The 19,054-nt window shown below is 36.1% G+C and overlaps 1 protein-coding gene across 1 annotated transcript in view; it reads right to left on the reverse strand.

Moving 5' to 3' along the window:
• STARD9 (StAR related lipid transfer domain containing 9) overlaps window positions 1-19,054 on the reverse strand; it is a 101,679-nt gene that overhangs the window by 58,376 nt on the left and 24,249 nt on the right. Inside the window, exons 4-6 of the mRNA XM_017808635.1 lie at window positions 2,199-2,315; window positions 185-217; window positions 35-96 (exon numbers count right to left, since the gene is read on the reverse strand). Coding sequence (XP_017664124.1) covers window positions 35-96; window positions 185-217; window positions 2,199-2,315 — 212 coding nt within the window. The remainder of the gene's footprint in view (window positions 1-34; window positions 97-184; window positions 218-2,198; window positions 2,316-19,054) is intronic.

A 19,054-nucleotide genomic window follows, 5' to 3' on the forward strand; every position in this document is an offset into this window, starting at 1 on the left:
TTCATATCACTGTCCAAACCAGTGACAAACTTACCTGACCTTTACCCTGCAAGATGCTGTCTGGTCTGAGTAATCCTCCTTCCTTGAAAAGAGGCCCTGTACAAACCAATAGTTTATGTAAATTTTAAATACATTAAGAAAATGTAACTGCTTAAACAAATGCAGGTGAAGGAAAAAAAAATACCTCACATATACGAGGTGTCAGCCCAATGGACGCCTTAAATAATAAACAGAAAAAAAAAATTAAACAATATACTTGCTACCACTCATGCAAAATTTATTAAAATAAAAGCCAAGTTATAAGAAAAGGACAGAATCATAGTGCAGTAATGACTTTATGGTGGATTACAGCACAAACAGCTCTGAAGTGTAGCTTAAAACAGTATGGCTATCTATAGCAAAAGTAATTTTAGAGCAACTTACACAGCATCAATGAGAAGTTTAAAGGCATGGGTTAAATCCAAGAGCTGTTTAATGTAAAGATACTGGACACATCTATGTCAGAGGTGTTGCAGTCTAGATGAAGCCAGGTCAACACTGAAACTAATTTGCTTGGTCATGAATATTTTGGGTTTTTTCCTTATTCTACTTTTATTTCTTTGTGCTGTGGCATCACAGAGCAGTCTTCAAACAGCTAGATTTATAAATTTTGTCTCTCAGAGAGAACAGGATATGAGGTTGCTGACAGTACCCAAACTAGCTGATTTAAATTTTGCCCAAACAGTCTACACAGCACTGAAGAAATGGTGTCGATTTGTTTGACGAACTGTTCTTATGACACGATTGCTCACACTTCAGTGATTGCAGTGCCAGCACACTCTGGGAAAGACTCCAAGGCTTAGGTGGAATCTGCCTGTTGAATATCACGAAAGGTTTTTAGAAGGCACACCTGAAATGGTGTCGATGGGAGAAAGTCCAGGTTCATCAAGTAGACCACCATGTACAAAAGTTCAGTTTATACCAAACACTTGTTTCTTCTTAGTTTTGAACACTGTTTCACAGCGGACACATGTTATTAAAGATCAGATCAAAGCAATATTCCAGTGGAGAAAGAAATCATTATCTAAGCAAGAAATCTCTTAGAAAGACTACATCCAGAAATTTCCTTGGAAATAATGATAATTTCAAGAGGTGGCCATTTTGAATTGCTAAGATATTTTCAAAATAGTCTAATACAAATATCCTAGTTTATCACTTATTAACTCCAATTTTAACAGTTCTTCAGGCTTTCATGGCGTAAAATTTGATTTTGCATAAAATTAATGGAGAAACGGGTAATCATTTAACAAAATCCTATTGTTGATGTCTGTTGAGAAAACAAAATTTTAAAATTCTTGTCAAAAGCACAAACCACTGCAGAACAGACTTTTTCTTATCTTCAGGGTTTGAACTCATTTTGCCCTTATTTCCCCTTGAAAATTGAATCCCATGGATGTAGGAAATCCTGGTACACTTACACAAATTATTAAATTTTTTTTCTTTTTTAGGGGCATGTTTCACCAACAGCTAAGAATATTCCTGGATAAAAATCAAATTGCATTGTGTTACAGCAGAACACAGGAAGTCATCAACTGACTCTATCAATCTGAGTACTGAGATTAAAATGCACTTTTTAAGTGATTCCTGATAGACAATCTTAAAATGTAACAGCATCTGCAAATTCTATTCAAACACATTTCAAAACTAGAAGTGAAGTGAATATTAGTTTCCACAAGCCAAAGAATAGCTTCTGCAAGAAATAAAGATCTCAAGTAAATCATTAAGCCTGTTACAAAAATATTACCGAGAATTTTATTCGGTTTTATTTGTGAAAGTAATTTAATTTCAGCACAGTTCAGACTGCCAAAATATTCCATGAGAATTAATACTTTGTATTACTTTGGGCTACAGTTTCTGAAACTCAGGGCTATACATTCAGGTATATAGCTTTTCTTTGTCCTCTAACCTGATGGTAAGATTCATGCATAGTAAGATGAAGATTGTCTACTAATAAATATTTAAACTATACTGTATTTTCTAGTATTTTACCTGTACTATATAGTTTACCTAAATGAAAAGGCTCTCATTTTATCCACTTAAATACCAAATAAAACATGTATAATTCAACAAGCACTACCATAACAGTTTAAAAATAGACAGATGTTTCTGCTAGATGTCTTGCCCTCAAACCTAAGTTTAAAATGAATGGTGTAACTCACAGGTGTTCCCATCATTGTGTAAGTTTTTCCTGAACCTGTCTGTCCATATGCAAAAAGGCAGATGTTGTATCCTCTAAATGCACCTGACAACACAGAAGTGCCAAGGTCCTGGAACACCTGAAAAGACCAAAAGAAAAAAAAAACAGCCCATGATAATATGTCTCATTATAAACACTCTCCATTACTTGTAGATCTTGCCCCTTTAATAATTCCATAGGAACAGGGATCTTCACAGTATTTGTCTTTCAGATTTATCAGACTCAATGTTAAGTACCCTGCATTCACTTGTTAGATCTTTCTTACAATACTAGTATGTCAAACACAGTGGTTTGGAACCTGAAGTGCAGGAAAACATTGGGTTGTTGATACGGAGGATGAAGAACAGTGACAGAAGTGTGAAAGACAGATGTTTGTAGATCTGTAGTCCAGAGGGTAGGATTTGGGGGCAAACTGAATGAGACTGGAGTCAAGCAGGATAAAGGACTAAGAAATTACAGGATGCATTACCTTGAAGTAATGGGAGCAAGGCAATACTGTGCCCACTTCAGAGTATCAACATTGAATGAATTCAGGAATTTTGCATGGCTCATTGTACACAGAAGTGGCCTAAAACAGCTTGAGTACTCCATATCAATTTCGAAACCTATAGTTCATATGGTTCATATAGTTCATATAGTTCATATTCCTCTTACAACAGGAATAAATGCAACCTAGAGAAGTATCTTGATTCTCTGATAGTTTCTTCATTAAGAGCTGTCCTCCTTTCTGAAGGTTCACCATGGATTTTTGAGAGTTAATAACAGAGCTAAGCATAATAAAATGAAATTTTCCCAAGGTGGTAAGCCTTCGGGATAGCAATGCTAACAACGTCACCTGGACATTGAAGTTGGTTATTTATAACAACAGCATTTTACTTCTAGCTCTGTTGAAACTTTTGTATGACATTGTGCAACTCATTTAACATTGTCACAGTTTGATTTTCCTGCAGATAAAGCAGGAATAATACTATCCATTACTAGAAAATTCTGAGATGTTCTTACTAATATTCACAAAGTTCCTTGCAATCTTATAATAACCAAAGCAATTAAAGCCAACTGTGGAAATTATTAGGCACTCTCTCCACATACATTATACTCCCTGAAGGAAGAGCCTCTAACTCCAAAGTCTCAGTAAAACAAAGCAAACTTACATTTACTCTCTATTAAATACACATGGCTGCTCAGACACTTTAATACAAATATGGTTTAAATCAGACCTTTTTGAATTAGGCCTTGAGAAAAGATGTATAATACAAGCAAAGCTGATAACTATGAAAACAGTGACACAAGCCTAGGATGATGAAGAATGAGGATTTCAAAAATTACTTACTGAACTTCTATTAAAAGCTGATTTGTACCGTTTTGTGTTTGTTCTTTCTGGTAAATTACTCTCTCCTTTTGTGAGGATAAATTACAATTCATTTAATTGAATATAGTCTCAATTTAGTCAGAAAAGCCTCTTTGTTTTAGTGTACTGCAGAAAAAAAATGAAAAAGTAAAGCATAGCAATTAATTTATTACTTGTTTAAAAATGAAGGAGAGTAATTGAAACCAAAGCTTTTTCTGTGCTAATATCAGAGGCATTAGTCCAAATACCCATCAGCAATAACAGCTGCAGATTATACAAAAAATACTACAATTAATCATTCAGGACATATGTACTAGCATATTTCATGATATAATAGATTGAATCATGGGTTTTGCTGATCATGAGGAGGGAAGGAAAAAAAAAAAGACTCTTCTGGGACTCTTCCAAGTCTCACTTTTAAAATGAAACTTCAGGCTTTCCAAAGAACATGAGTTGGATATGGTTTCCTGCAGAGAACATGCCATTTGGCTGGGAAGATTATGTCTTCCCTGCACAGCTGCTCTGCGTGATTGGCACTGTTCAGTTTGTTCCATGCAAGAGTGCTTCTTTCAACAAGGCCCTAACTGGCTTTGCAAAGTCTTTTCTCTGCACTTGCCCAGCTGTATATGGTCCACACCCCATGGTCATCTGTGAAACATTCTGCAAGTTATTACGTGTCAACAGTCCTAATAGTGGAAAAAACCATGCCTTTCTGAAGAAGTTATGAGAGGGCATTAAGACAACTGTTATCATTCAAGGTACTTCGCCGGCATTCCTTGTGGATTGCTTCCAACTCGGCATATTCTGTGATTCTGTGAACGTGGCCAGATTCCAGCTCAAATCTAACAAATCTTGATCATACAACTCAGTCCTCATTACAGTACAGGTGGGAGAAAGGGAAAGGTTTGGTCTAAAATGTAGTTAAAATGTCCTAATCATGCAGCTTAGGCATACCAAAATGCTGCCCAAGTTGCTGTAATACAAACATATTTGGGGGTGAGACTGTTTTATATTAGATAATAATCATTTATGTCAAGTCTAACAACAGGTCACTTGAACATTTCAAAATCTATTTCAATGTTCCATTAGAAGATAGCAGAAGTAGTGTACACTAAGAAAACTTTTTTTTAATGTTTCTCTATCAAACCAATGGCCTGTGGATAACACTTGTAATCTAGGTCCTTTCTATGTGACACACACAAAGACAAGACACAAGTGTGTTGCCTGGCAGTTTTTCTTTTGTTCCTCCAAAAGGCTAGAGATAATCAAACTCTTCTTTAATGCATGTGATTTAAACTAATGCTATAGACTACTGTAACATGAGGCTCAGTTAATATGGGTATCTTTGACCTTGCTTTGAATTACTGTGCATTTAATAGATATACAACTAGGATAATTAACAGCAAATATGTGGTTTACACTGTAAGTGGAATGGGCTGCCTTTATTCTGTGATAGCATCCCTCTTACAGCAAAAAATGCTTTACTTTTGAAGATAATGGAGGCATTCTATCAGAAATGAAGGTTTGGCAATATGAGTTTACCAAGCATAAAACTTCCCTTTCTTAATCCAATCAGAACCTGAATTGCAAAAGGAAACAAAAAGCAGTTGTTTTATATGACAGTAAACTGTCTGTTGTACTTTGAGGTTTAATAAGTCAGGAAACTGAAAGTTTTCCCAAGTCACTCAAATGAAGTCTCAGAGTAACATGAAAAAAAAATCCAATAAACTTCCAGGTACAGGATGTAATGTCACATTTGCAAATTTAAGGTAAAAATATTGATAAATAAGGGTTTTATGGCATTTGGGTTTTTTTTCCCTAAATAATTTCTGGTAAATAATATTTGCATTTTTTTTAAAGAACAAGGAAGAGGCAGAAACCAACTTTGATTGAAGTGGAGGAGAATGGAGGAGAAAGCAGAAGGAGCAGAAGAGAGAAACCTATACCTTTTAGGAGCAACAAGCTAATAGTAGTTTATCAAATCTTATTTGTTCAGTAACTGTTTTCTTATTTGCCAGTGTGCAAAATGGTCAATATTTAATATTAAAATTAGGAAAATAAACTAATCTTTGAAATTTCAAGGGAGTTTATTTGGTCAAGGCAAAAAGGCAGGAATTAAAAAAAGGGTTTTTGAATAACTAAAATTGCTACTTGTTATAGGCATTGTCCACAAGCATCAATATCGACAAACAACTCACTAAAACCAAACCAGTTTTACTATAAAACATTAGGTTAAAGTTAGAATACTAGGATAAATTCCCACAGGCATGTAACTGGGAAGAAAAAAAAAACAAAAGAAAATTATCATCTTGTGCAGCGCATTTTAAAAACAGCCTTTAAAATACCACAATTTAATGAAAGAGGAAAAGACTAAACTCAAATAAGACATACAGCTACCACAGTCAACAGCTACTTTTCACCACAGAACCAACAAATCACTTTATAAATGCTGAAAAACTCAGTGGCTGAATTTCAATTAAGATTTGCCATGCACACAAGAAAACAGAAAACTTCCTCATCAGTAGATAAAAAGCTTCAGAGCATTGAGACAATTGCAGCAGGTCCAGCTACAAAATGATCTTAGTATAAAAAAGGGGCTACTATTAATTATACAAACAAAATCACTCAACCAATAGGTCAGGACAGTTTAAGCAACTGCAGAAAACCTAAAAGCCTCAGTCCTGCAGTATGTGTTTGCTATGAACTACAGATATGCTCTATCTCATTATTTGGTGTGTTTTCCTTCCAGAATCTTGTCCCCCTTAAGCTGTTACTGTTTGGATTGTGACTAAATTTTTTTAAATTAAATTGCTGCTACATCTCAGATGTAGCATCCAAGACTTAGATTTAAGGTGAAAAAATATTTCATGAAATAGAGTTATGCAGAACTAAACAATTTCTGCCAAAATAATGAAAGCCCTGGTCCCCGAACTTTCATAAACTCCCCAAGATTAATTTAAATAAAAAAGCAGAAAGAGGATGCAAGGAAGGAATATGTGAAAACAAATCTAGGAAGTAGTTCCAATAATGCAAGGCTTTTTCTGCATGTGTTTTCTCTTAAAGAATATTAAACAAATGTCAGTTGAAGGGCTTTCTGTACATGGCCAGAAAAAGTAGAAGTAAAGGGAAGCACATTATGCTGATCAGTTGCACAGAACCATCTACTGTGACATTAGGATTACTTAAGCAACATTACTTTTTGGCTTGAATGGGATATAGAGAAGGGGGGAGGAAAGCATCGGTTGGTTAGTTTGGGAACATTTCTTCTCTCTTGTTAAGAGACCACAGCTTCACAACCAGGGTTATTTCTCTTCCCTCTCTCTATCCTGTCTTTTCAGTTTCTTTTTCCCAGTCAAACCGGAAGCAGGGCAGTGAAAGGAAAAGCTTCTCTCCAGCTCAAGAAGCTTGGCCCATGGCAGAGGCATTTGCACCAGAACTTAAGAGACAGTTCTGTTCTTGGCTCTGCCAACAGACTTCCTGCATGTCCTTAAATCCTTTGTGCTTTAATTTTCCCTGTGAGAGGACACAATGATTGCTTTGTTCATCTTATCAGCTGTGATTTTTTCCAGTGGAAAAACTGTCTGCTCTGTGTGGTGATGTACATACAGACACTAAATTTAACAGCATGAAAGTTCAATCTTGATGAAGGTATTTAAGTGGAATTGTAAAACAAAACTATTAGAAAAAATTCCAAATAATGTTTGAGAAATATATACTGTTCCTCTAGGAGGAGAGAGGAAGAAAATCAGCAACACTGAACAGGGTGAGTGGTAGCTTTATATTCCTGTCATTTTATCACTGAATTATAAAATCATGAAAATACATCTTATTCACTCATAAAAAAACCTGTCTCCTTTTGAAAAAGAAACAATCTGTGCTTACCACATCAATCTAATTTATAAATGTTCTGATAGAACCTGAACTTTTAAAACTTCTGAAGTGCTTCATCACCAATGGCACAACTCCACCCTCTGTTTTCTTTTTTTTCTCCTTCTCTTTTTACTGAATTGGTGGTATTCTATTGCTGGTATTGTCATCTCCCTGTACAAAACCACGTTTCTCTTTGATCTCTCTTTTCCCGCCCAACTGGGATTCCTCTTTTGTTATCACTCATTTATAGAAGAGCAATTTGTATGTAACAGCCATACAATCTAAACCCCACAACATTTGATACTGTATCAATATCTGATTTAGCTCAGTTCAGCCTTACTTGTCATAAAGCTTTCTACACTGAAAAACACTTGTCAATTTTTTACTTTATTAATGACTGCTTTAGGATTCACACATAACATGTTATGTTCTATGTAAGCTTTATTCTGGTATTTCATCTGCCCATTAAATCAACAGAGGCAAATCCTATCCATTAAGGAATGCATAAAATCACTTCCCTTTAGTAAATTGTGAATTAGATGTAAGGCTTAGTAATTCTCTCCAGGAGAACAGCAATATTTGTTAGGGAGATGCGGTGAAAACATTCTCCATCTTTCCTCAAAAGCTGATTGTTACAAACTGTCACTATTTAAAAGTGACTATGGGAACTATAGTCTAGTTCTATAAGAAAAGGACTATTTGTCTTAGGGAGCTGTTTCTTTTTCTGATCTATACAGGCAGATCACCTGGTAGAAGTCCAGCTTCAGACTTGAATCCTCGTTCTGTAAAGATATTCTGTGAAACAGAATCATCACAGGTGTACTATTTTTTCCAAGAGCTCCATTCAATTTATGTAAAATAGTTCTTACAGACACAGTTACTTGGATATATATAACTTCTCATGAACGTCAAAAGAAAATTCAGAGCAGTTGTATAATTCTGGGATTCCCAATCAAGACTTAAGGAAGACATTCTGACAAAACTTCCCAGCTAAAGAACACTCCTTGTCTGATTTTGAGCACTTCTTCCCTTGATATGATAAGTCTGCCATGACACAGTTGCAAAAAAGGCTGTGGGTGGGCAGGTATGTGTCAAACTTATCAAATGTTATAAGAAACCAACATATTTAAAGATCAGATATGCCCAAAAACACAGAGGTTTTTTTGATTATGCCCACCCTCTGCAAAGGAGTGAATTACTCTTTTCCCAAAGGCAAAGACAGACGACTCTGTAGTATCATTGTATTATCTAGCTCTTTAGATAAAAACTGCAGTAAGCATCCTTAGGGAAAGGAAAGAGAAAATTACAAGTAAATAGCTAGCTACACACAACCTGCCACACTGTGCCTACAAACCACTTAATGAGCAGATGAGCAACTAAGTGGTTTGTTTCTCAGTCCTAGAAACCTGTGACTGCAGGTTTGAGTGCTGCTCTATACACATGGGTGTCTGTTTGCTGGGTTGGATGTCAGAGGTGCAGATTTCTTTTCTGTGCTGTGCATCTTCACCAGCAGAACAATAACACAGTGACTTACACTAGGGCCAGCAATACACCATGTAGGAAAAATTTTCCTGAGTGAATTCTAGGCCAGATCACTCAATAATGGAACCACGGGGGAAACTAAAAACTTCAGCTTTTCTAAAAGTCTAGAAAAGGCTAATGTCACAGCTGGAAGAAGCAACACAATGCTCTCTACAGCCACACTGTTTTACTCCCCCAGGGCCAGAAGATGTTTTAGACATCCTATTCCTCTGGCCCAGATATTATTTCATGCCAGAAAAATAATGTAATTTGTCACTTTAAATGTTGTGATACCATCATTATCTGTGCCCGAATATTTACCAAAAAAAAAAAAGCAGAGCAGTTTTACTGATAATGTCTTAAAACAAGCAAAATAAATACTGTGAGATTTGTTAGTTGGGTGATTTTGTTATACTGAGTGATATCTCTCTTACAATGAAGAGAGTAAGGAATAAATAACAGATTATAACAAAGTTATAAATATCCTGCATTTTCTCCCACTGCTGCTAGCTCTTGGCTAGAATCCCAGGTCATTAGCGGATGTCTGTGATTCCATGTGAAAGGAAAGAAAAGCAACATTAAGTTACTAATTTTTTTCTCATTTAAGACAGTGGGGACAAATATCAATTCTCAGCTGTATCTCTGAAAATAAATGGCCATTAATTCTGTGAGAAGACAGAGGATGGAGACGGAAAAAAGATTGTTCCTTGACTTTATTACAAGGAGGTGGGACGAAAAAGTAGTGATCCAAATTTTTCAGTGTTTCAGTAAGGGCTAACAATTGTTTCTAATATTCAGACAACAGAACAATGACACTATCGAGATCAGATTTCTGCCTTTTTCCCCTTTAGCTGGAAATGGGTATTTTCTTCACATGTATCTGCTAGCTCAAGTTGATATTTTTGCTATTAGATCACCAGCTCTTAAAATTACAACACTGCAAAACAATTATTAAGCCTATAAAATATACTTTTCTAGCAATAAGCTATTTATACAAGAGACCAAAAGAAAGTAAAAATGAAGCAAAAGACCTTTATACAAGAGACCAAAAGAAAGTAAAAATGAAGCAAAACAGACGACAAGACATTGAAAATACTAACTTATATCAACAATTTTTTAAAAATACCAATATAAATTCTACAAGGCAGATTCTTTTTGTAAAACTATAAGCAACAACTGAATTTCAGTGGTACTCAAAACTGACATGCTCCACTTCATACTTCTAAAAGTAAATTTCCTGTATTTGGCATTATTTAATCTGCGTGAACCTTGCAAGTACTCATGGAACTCACTAGTGCTTGGTCTCAAATATCAGTTTTTTACAAATACAACTATTTGAATACAGTTACAGTTTCAATAAAATGTCTTGAGTTTCAGAATAATTTAAGTTGGAAAAGATTTTTAAGACCATTGAGTCCAATCAGAAATGTAACACTGCCAGGTCCATGCTAAACCATGTCCCTAAGTGCCATGCCTATGCATCTTTTAAATACCTCTAGGGAAAAATAAAATATAAATAATAAAATATAAACAATAAATAAAAGGTCACATCTTCTTGAAAAACTGAAAACCTAAGAGTTCTGATTTTAAGAGTTCCACTGAAAACTGACACACAAAAAACCAGTCACTTCAGATTTTAAAAGACTTTAAAAGGCATAAAAATAAAGCAATGAAAGTTTTATTTTAAAAATGATTTTTCACTGTCCAAGCTCAGAACTAAAAACCAAATAAAAAGAAACTACTATAAAATTTTCCACTTTATACTCAAATTTACTGTCAACAGTATAAGCAAAAAGGCTTCAGATTTCTTGCAATAATTTGTTTCCCTTTATGAGTCTTATCTGCCAAGGTTGGGATTGAAGAATCTATCTTTTGCATGAAGCTATCTGCAGCAGTTAAGCCAAGAAAGGAGTAGCTTACCATGTTCTCTTATTTTGGTGCACTGTTAGTCTCATCAAATTAATCCAGTAAAAACCAAATCCTTTTACTCAAGTTGTTACAGATGTATTAAAGAAAGAACCAAAATGTAACCTGATTCTCTACTACAATATAGATATATATTTTGTTTATACGTTGGAATATTAAACAAGCTGTATCACTATTTCTTGTTAATAAAACAAATCTGGTAATTTATTCCATACAACCAAACAATTATATTTATGATGTTACTACACAAACCAGAAGCATTGCAACTTTATTACAAAAATTTCGTATTTTAAAGAAATTACGCCTCCGTAGTTGGAGACATGAGAAGGTTTAAAGGACACTTACTAGAAGCAGTTGCTTCTACCTTTGCATTTCACAGGAATTAAAAAAAAAAAAAAAGTAGATTTATGTATTCCTGCTAGTTTCAGGCAACAGACTTTGGACTGTATCTGTTTTAACCATCAAAAGGATTTTTTTTTTCAGTTGCTTGCTTGCTTAGAATAGACATAAAAGTACGTGCTTTCTAATAGGAAAGTCTGGCCAGCTTTTAGAATATTTGCAGGGCTTCTTGCCAAAATCATAGGTTGGGAAACAGATACTCCACCAACCCTACCTGTGCACATGTAGGTTTCATCCCACACTTATTAAGTACCATCAGCTATCTTCATTAAGCACAGTTCCCAAGGGAGGAATCAGATATCACTATTCCCACAGGCACAGAGGCACACACAGAATCATGGCTGCTCATGACTTGGACGGGTGCACTGTTCATTGGGCAGAAAACTGGCTGAATGGCTGGGCCCAGAGAGCGGTGAGTGCAGTTACATCCAGGTAGTGGCTGGTCACAAGTGGTGTTTTCCAGTCCTGCTTAATATCTTCAGTGACCAGGACAAGGGGATTGGGTGCACTCTCAGTCAGTTTGCAGGTGACAATAAGCTGGGTGGGAGAGTTGATCTGCTAGAGGGCAGAAAGGCTCTGCAGAGGGATCTTGACAGACTGGATTGATGGACCAAAGCCAGTTTTATGAGGTTCAACAAGGTGAAGCCTCTGGTCTTGCACCTGGGCCACAACAACCCCAGGCATGGCTATAGGCTGGGAGAAGAGTGTGGCTGGAAGGCTGCCTGGAGGGTACTTGTTGACAGCTGGCTGAACACAAGCCAGCGTGTGCCCTGGTGGGCAAGAAGGCCAATGGCATCCAGGTCTGTACCAGAAATAGTGCGGGCAGCAGGACTAGGGCAGTGATTTTCTCCCTGTATTCAGCACTTGTGAGGTCATACCTCAAATACTGTGTACAGTTTTGGGCCCCTCACTATAAGAAGACACTGAGGTGCTGGAACACGTCCAGAGAAGAGCAATGGAGCTGGTGAAGAGTCGGGAGTATGTGTCTTACAAGAGGCAACCTCAGGGAACTGAGGTTGTTTAGCCTCTTGAAAAGAAGGCTCAGGGAGGACCTCATTGCTCTTTACAACAACTTGAAAGGAGGTTGTAGTGAAGAGGGTGTCAGTCTCTTCTCCCAGGTAACAAGTTACAAGGCCAGAGGAAATGGCCCCAAGATGTGCCAGAGGAAGTTTAGATTGGATATTAGGAAAAATTTGTTCACTGAAAGGGTAGTGAGGCATTGAAATAGGTTGCCCCGGGAAGTGATAGAGTTACCATTCCTGGAAGTGTCCAAACAATGCGTGGGTGTGGCAGCTGGGGACACGGTTTACCTGGGGACATGGTCATGCTAGGTTAATGGTTGGATGTGATGATCCTGGAGGTCTTATCCAACCTCAATGATCTGTGATTCCACAGAATAGCTTGGGTGAAAGGGACCTTTAAAGGTCATTTAGTCCACTCCCTCTCCAATAAGCAGGGAACAGTGATGTTTCCAGTGAGTAAAGCCCTTTACAGCAATGGGACTATTTTTACACCTGTCTCTTGAAACACCTACCTAACTAGTCTGGACTACAAGTGTAGCTGACTTCCACAAAAAGGATGTGAAGGAAAAATCTACACATATACAAATTCAGACATGATTTCAATGTTTGTTGAGAAGATCAAAAATCAGCAGTCAAATCTCCAAGCAAGTTTCTTGACTGTGGTTCAACTCTTCAAAAATTCTTGCAATATTAAAGTTACATGGCATTTTTTAATTGTGAAAAAAAAATAATGCTGTCTATTGTACCTCCTAAAACTTTAAAAAAAAAAAAAGCTATACAAGACTACCAGGAAAAAAGTAGTTTCTAAATTTGTATGGTTTTAGCAGTTTCCGGGAGAATCCAAACAACAGGAGGTAATTTAAGGTCACTTATGAGTTCACAGAGAGAGCTCTTGGCATCTTATTCTCAAAAATATATTAACAACAAAGTTTGCCAGGACTAGTGATTCAGTAAATTGTTAATTCTGCTCTTTTGCCAGCGGCCTCTGTTCATTTCCATCTTACAAGGACTGGGGGTTGCATATTAACAGCCAAAGGTGCAGTGAACAGTCACAGCTCACCTAATTAGAAATGTTACATTACAAAAAGCAGCAGATACTATTAGTTTTTCTTCTACTTTGGCTCTCCTAGTGACAAAAATTACTTAGGCTGGACAGAACTACTTTTTACTGTCCTTGTCTTCCCCACTCACTTCATACCACACCAACCTCAAAACTGGGCAAGGCACACTATGAAGATAGTTCAGGGGTTCATACTATACTTTGCTTAACTACATAAAAAGCAAAAAGCAAGATGGTTCACATCATCAGTACCTAAAAAGTAGTTGTAGAACATATAAGAACTCAACCAGCCCAATACTTCCATAAAGCAAAAGATAATACCATATATTTTCAAAAATTAAAATGTGCAGATCTGCTAAAAATGGTAAAAAACCCCAGGCATCAGAACTAGAGAATCTACATGTCCCAATTAAGGTCACATATTTCCGAGTCATTACAAGCCCAGTAATAAACCACATTGTTGGTACTACCAAAAGGAACAAAGACCCTTTGGCAAGCTTTCAAAAAAAGGAAAATCTTCATAATATTATGGCAAGACATTGCCTGTGAAGAACATACTGGAGGTTCCCTCTCAGACATGATGTTTTCTGTGACAAATTAAAAAAAAAGCCTTTAGAATATCTAGAAAAACACATTTGCTTGTTTAGGAAAAACAACATTTTTTTCCATGGATTAATAAAATACATGCAGAGGTTGTGGTTTTTTTCCCTTTCAAAATGAGACAGAAGGAAGAAGTTTCATCAGCATTTAAAGTTTTTCCGAGCTGAAGATGCATTAGATTTTATCCCTTTACAAATTAAGATTTTGTGCCTATGGCACACTAAAATGGGCAAGAAATGAGCAAGCAATGGGCAGAGAACTGGAGGTTCAAGAAAAGTGATTTAAAAAGGATTGAAATACAAGACATTAATGCATTTATGCCAGATTTAATTAACTAGCTACCCTTCTACAAAGTATTAGTACAATACTCTTTAAGATGAGGTATAAATTTTGTCACTTATAGTTTGCAACTCAAAGGTCAGTTCTGTTGCAAAAGAAATTTATTGTATTGAGCATATGTTAAATCAATACATTTTAAATACGTGTCCCTTAGCTCATTAATACAAGTGTCTTATTACGATAAACTGATTCAGAAAAAGACAGGTTCACACAAAGTCTCAGGATGTACTGAAATATGACAACCTAATAATTTATATTTGTAGTTCCATTATTTTCCCTTTTAGATTGAGAACAGTTTCATCACTCACCTAACTAGAAATCCAGAGAATACTGTTTCTGTTTCAAGAGAGTATTGAATATAATGACCACATGGTGAAGTTGCTGGGTGATTTTTGGACAGCTATGCCATTTAAGATGACCATCTATCTCCCAGGAAATTCAGCTCAGACTTCTCTCTTCAGCGTAATGACTTACAGCAGAAACATTGGGTGCTTCTTACATTCAAGATCTGAATAGTCTGCTCTCGTCAAATTAAAAAAAGGTCACAGCATCTGCAAATTCTTTGTTTTAGAAATGGCTGCCAGCTTTGATCAAAGCTGCACAAAGTGCAGGTCAAAGTAGCACAGTGCTCTGTACAATTTAAAGCATTTCACTTTTAACACTTCTTTTAAAAAAGTGATTGAGAGACTAATAAAAATTAGAGCCTGACCCGAAAAGGATTTTTAAAAGCATCCTCTTTAAATATTATTCTATGTGTATCATTGTATTCTTTAGAGTCCCATTATCAAATAATTTTTCTCCCCAGGTTCTTTTCCTCATCTTTAGAAATTAACCTTCTGTTAAGCAGAGTCTGGTTGCAAGACAGTCTGTAGATTCTTTCCTACAGAAGAACATTACAGTGTTCATGCTGCTAGATGTCTCATGGACAGCACATTTGAAAAAAAAAAAATAGTTCTGGGTTTTTGATACTTAGTATGAAGCATAGCTATTAAAACAAAGGTGCTAAACTGTATGCAACAAACTGCAGACCCCAAAATTAACTCTCCATCCATAATCCCTCTACTGGTAACTCAGCTCTTCAGTCAGCTCCCATCACCAGCAATTTAAAAGTGCCCAGCTCATATGGCACAGACTAGCCTATGTTCAGCCTATCAAGCACCCTCAGCCTCCAAAGCAGAGTAGCCACATAAAAACTGCCAGTCAGGAATGGTCATGGTCCCTGCCAGTTCCTGAGCTGTGCCTTCAAACCACTATGAGAAATACCAGTTGTCCCAGGCCAAACAGCACCAAGAATACTCAAACAATTTAGGAATATGGATGACCAAGCTGCAGTGCTTAGGGAATATTCTCTGGCATTAAGTGGGGCTTGTACAGATACAACTTCAGTTTGTTATGAGTTTAAAAAAATCAACTCCAGGTTAATCAATTGAGAAGTAAATGATGACTTCCTAATCTATTTTGTTCCCTCTTTGAACTCAACGTGGCAGTGAAATTCAGTTGTAGAAAACCACTTAGATTCATAGCAAATGGAATATAAAAAGATTACATTCCATATACTGTAATAAGCAATAAATTTATGCAAATGACATGCAGTAGGATGGGAGACAATAAAAGCATTGTGCTGTACCAAGCAGACACACAGTAGTGATGTAAAGGAATACACAATGAGCTGGAAGCAAGTTTCTACAATCCTCTGAAATCTTCGTGTTTTCAGACTCAATATATCTTTAAGGCATTGACAATTCTTTTGAGTTTCTGCTGATTTTGAGTTTAAGTTAAAAATATCAAAAGCTACTTGAGCTGAGGCTTTAAATTATCTCATTCTCCACACATAAAATTTAAGAAGCTTGCTAATTTTCTGAATGTAAACTGAAAATTCAGGTTAAATTTCTTGGTTTAGAGCTATAAGACACATTAAAAATAACTAAGAGATATAACAACGCTAGCTGTCAAAAAATTAATAAGGAACAAATAACAGCATCAAACTGTGGACTAAAACATTTCTCAATCATTACATTTGGCTTTAAAACATTAACTAGCTCCACCAAACTCTTTCACTTGATTGGAACTCAAAAATGATGGAATATAAGAAAAACTTGCTGCTTCAACAATAAATTCCTATCAACTCTCTCTAGATTTTTAACATGAATCCATCTTTTTTTCCTATTTCAAGACAGCTATGAGAAATGCTCTTTCTTCTAATAAAAATCAAAAGAAAAATCACAAAAAAAAAGACAAAAGCAAGTAAGTTTCAGGTAATGAAAAGGTTGGTGAATTCAGACAGTCATACATTTTGAAGCAGAATTTATGTTCTGTTTGGAAACAGGATACAACATACAGCAATAAAAAAATACACTGGTCACTCATGAACTACTCTGGCCTTTACTTTCAGTCATTAAGAAACAGAATGCAGCTAAGAGCATCAAAATAAGATAGACTCAAAAAGAAAAGGGCCTTAGAGAACTGTCACCTACTAAAGCAGCATGATGACCTCATGCATGACGTGCGTGATGCAGGGTAGCCTTAGTTACCCACTTCTGTACAGGAAGGTCCTGGAGATTATGTATGACACAGAGGCAGAATTCCAAAGCCCAAGCGAGGCAAGCCCAAGCATGTGTGTCACCATACCAACAGCTAAAGTAGCACCTTTCTATTCTGCTCATGGAATTTGTAGATGCACCACTCCTGTCCCAAAACAGACATGTGCTTTCAGGGACTCTATGTAAGGAAGCTTTTTGATCATTCTTTCAAGGACTCAGGTTACATTTATTGGTCATGTGGCCAAATTATTATTGTGTTCCTAGACTGTCCCAATAGGGTTTGCTTCAAAAGCCTGTGAATCATTCCTCAGAGATTTTCGACTTTTAAAATCCATCAGGAAATCTCATTTTTCCACAATGAGGATTACAATATGTATTACCTATGAAGCTCTCAATATTGTTGTTGTAGCCAAAAAAAGCTGATTTATTCCTAAGTCTACGAGCAGTTGCTCAAATCCACTTTTCTGCTATCATAGCAAAACATACTTAGAAAAACATAACACAAGATAAGACATGTCTCTCTGTTTTGTTTCTCTTCAGAGCAATTGGTTCTTTCACGAATGTTGCATTACTGAAGCCCAGTTTCAATATACAGTGATAGATGTTTTACTAAAACCAAGATATGGACAAAACTCACAAAACATTTATGAACTCAGAAAATTTAAGCTGCCAAAACAAAATGCATAAAGCAGTCTTGCATCAGTAATTTGGGGTCTTCTTTTTGGTCACATTCCAAATGGATCAAAATCCTAGAGATGTTGACAATTCTTCTTCTAAACCACATATGAAGTACAGATATAAACTTCCCTGAAAGTATGTCTACTTTACATTGACTAAATAATCCTCTACAATTTCCTGTCTCCACTTCCGCAATGCTAACTAGAGAAGGGTTTCTTTACCCATCTTTGTCTACGAAACCATAATAAAATAAAAATTCATAAATATAAAAAAAATAGGTAGGCCAAATTAATTAATTTGGGTCTGGTTCCTCACAGTTCCTTAGACTAATTTTTCAGACCTAAGGTTTATATATAGGTCCGTCACATGGGATGAGGCACATACTCTTTAGAGACAACTCTTTTCTTCATAAGAAAACCTGCCAATAATGCCATAAAAGCACATGGTATCGATGATACAACCCATGTACACACTCCTAAAGACATATGTGCATGCAGGAAAGGGATGGCTGAAAATTCAGAATGGAAAACACTTGTAATAACGGTGGAGCAGAAACTGAGACCCATCTTAAAGTTAATAGATGTAATTTGAAAGCAGTCAATCCTTACAGGCACACCAAAAAAATCCAGGAAAACAGTTATTGCCATTCAGCATCTCAGGAATTTTACTTATCCAGCAAGGATTGATTTAAATGGTCCACTCCAAAATTTCTTAATCAGTTATTTCATGTGATGTAGTCTGGTAAGACATACTTCAAAATACATTTACCAATCTAAGACACAGAACATCACCACTCCTGCTTCAGATGAGAATGTTCTGACATTTTAACACTGAAGATGTAAAGAGTGAGAACCTATCCATATTAGTGTGTACATCTGAGGGTAAGGAACCCTAAACTGACAAACTATTTTGCTTTTGATGTGCTGAGGCTACTGCAAGCATTTCTAGACTGAATTAATTTTATTCACCTTCACTCTATCTTACACAGTTTAGAGGCACTGCCATCAGAAACCACTTTGCCAGAAAAGTCACAACTGAACAGAGATGTTAATTTTGCTTTTCACATAAGAGCTCTCAAGGGTAGGCTTTTTTGTTGATTAAAACCAAAACTGAATTGGGAGTCAGCATGCAGGTGCTCAGATACAGCCAAAACAATGATTCATTCAGTTTGTGTTTAAGGCCACACACATCTCTCTGAGGCATACCATCTTAGTTAATGGAAAAATATAAAATTTAGCTACTATTGAAGATAAATAAATAAAGGAGGCACAAATTTACAAAAAAGGGAAGGGCCTTTTTTTGCTATAATGTAAAGGAACAATTGCTGGTCATAACAAACACTTTAATAAACAGTGATACAGGACACATTATTTAGGTTTTTCAGACTTTAGCTGCTTATGAAGGCAAGTTCCAATTTTATGCCTCCAACATGTCAGAAACATGGCACATTTTCAGAAATAAACAAAATGACTGTGTTGAACTTGATCACAGCTGTTGCAACAAACATATCTCACT

This window comes from Lepidothrix coronata, unplaced genomic scaffold, assembly GCF_001604755.1.
Source record: "Lepidothrix coronata isolate B3197 unplaced genomic scaffold, Lepidothrix_coronata-1.0 Scaffold1, whole genome shotgun sequence".
In the NCBI taxonomy this organism is placed as follows: domain Eukaryota; kingdom Metazoa; phylum Chordata; class Aves; order Passeriformes; family Pipridae; genus Lepidothrix; species Lepidothrix coronata.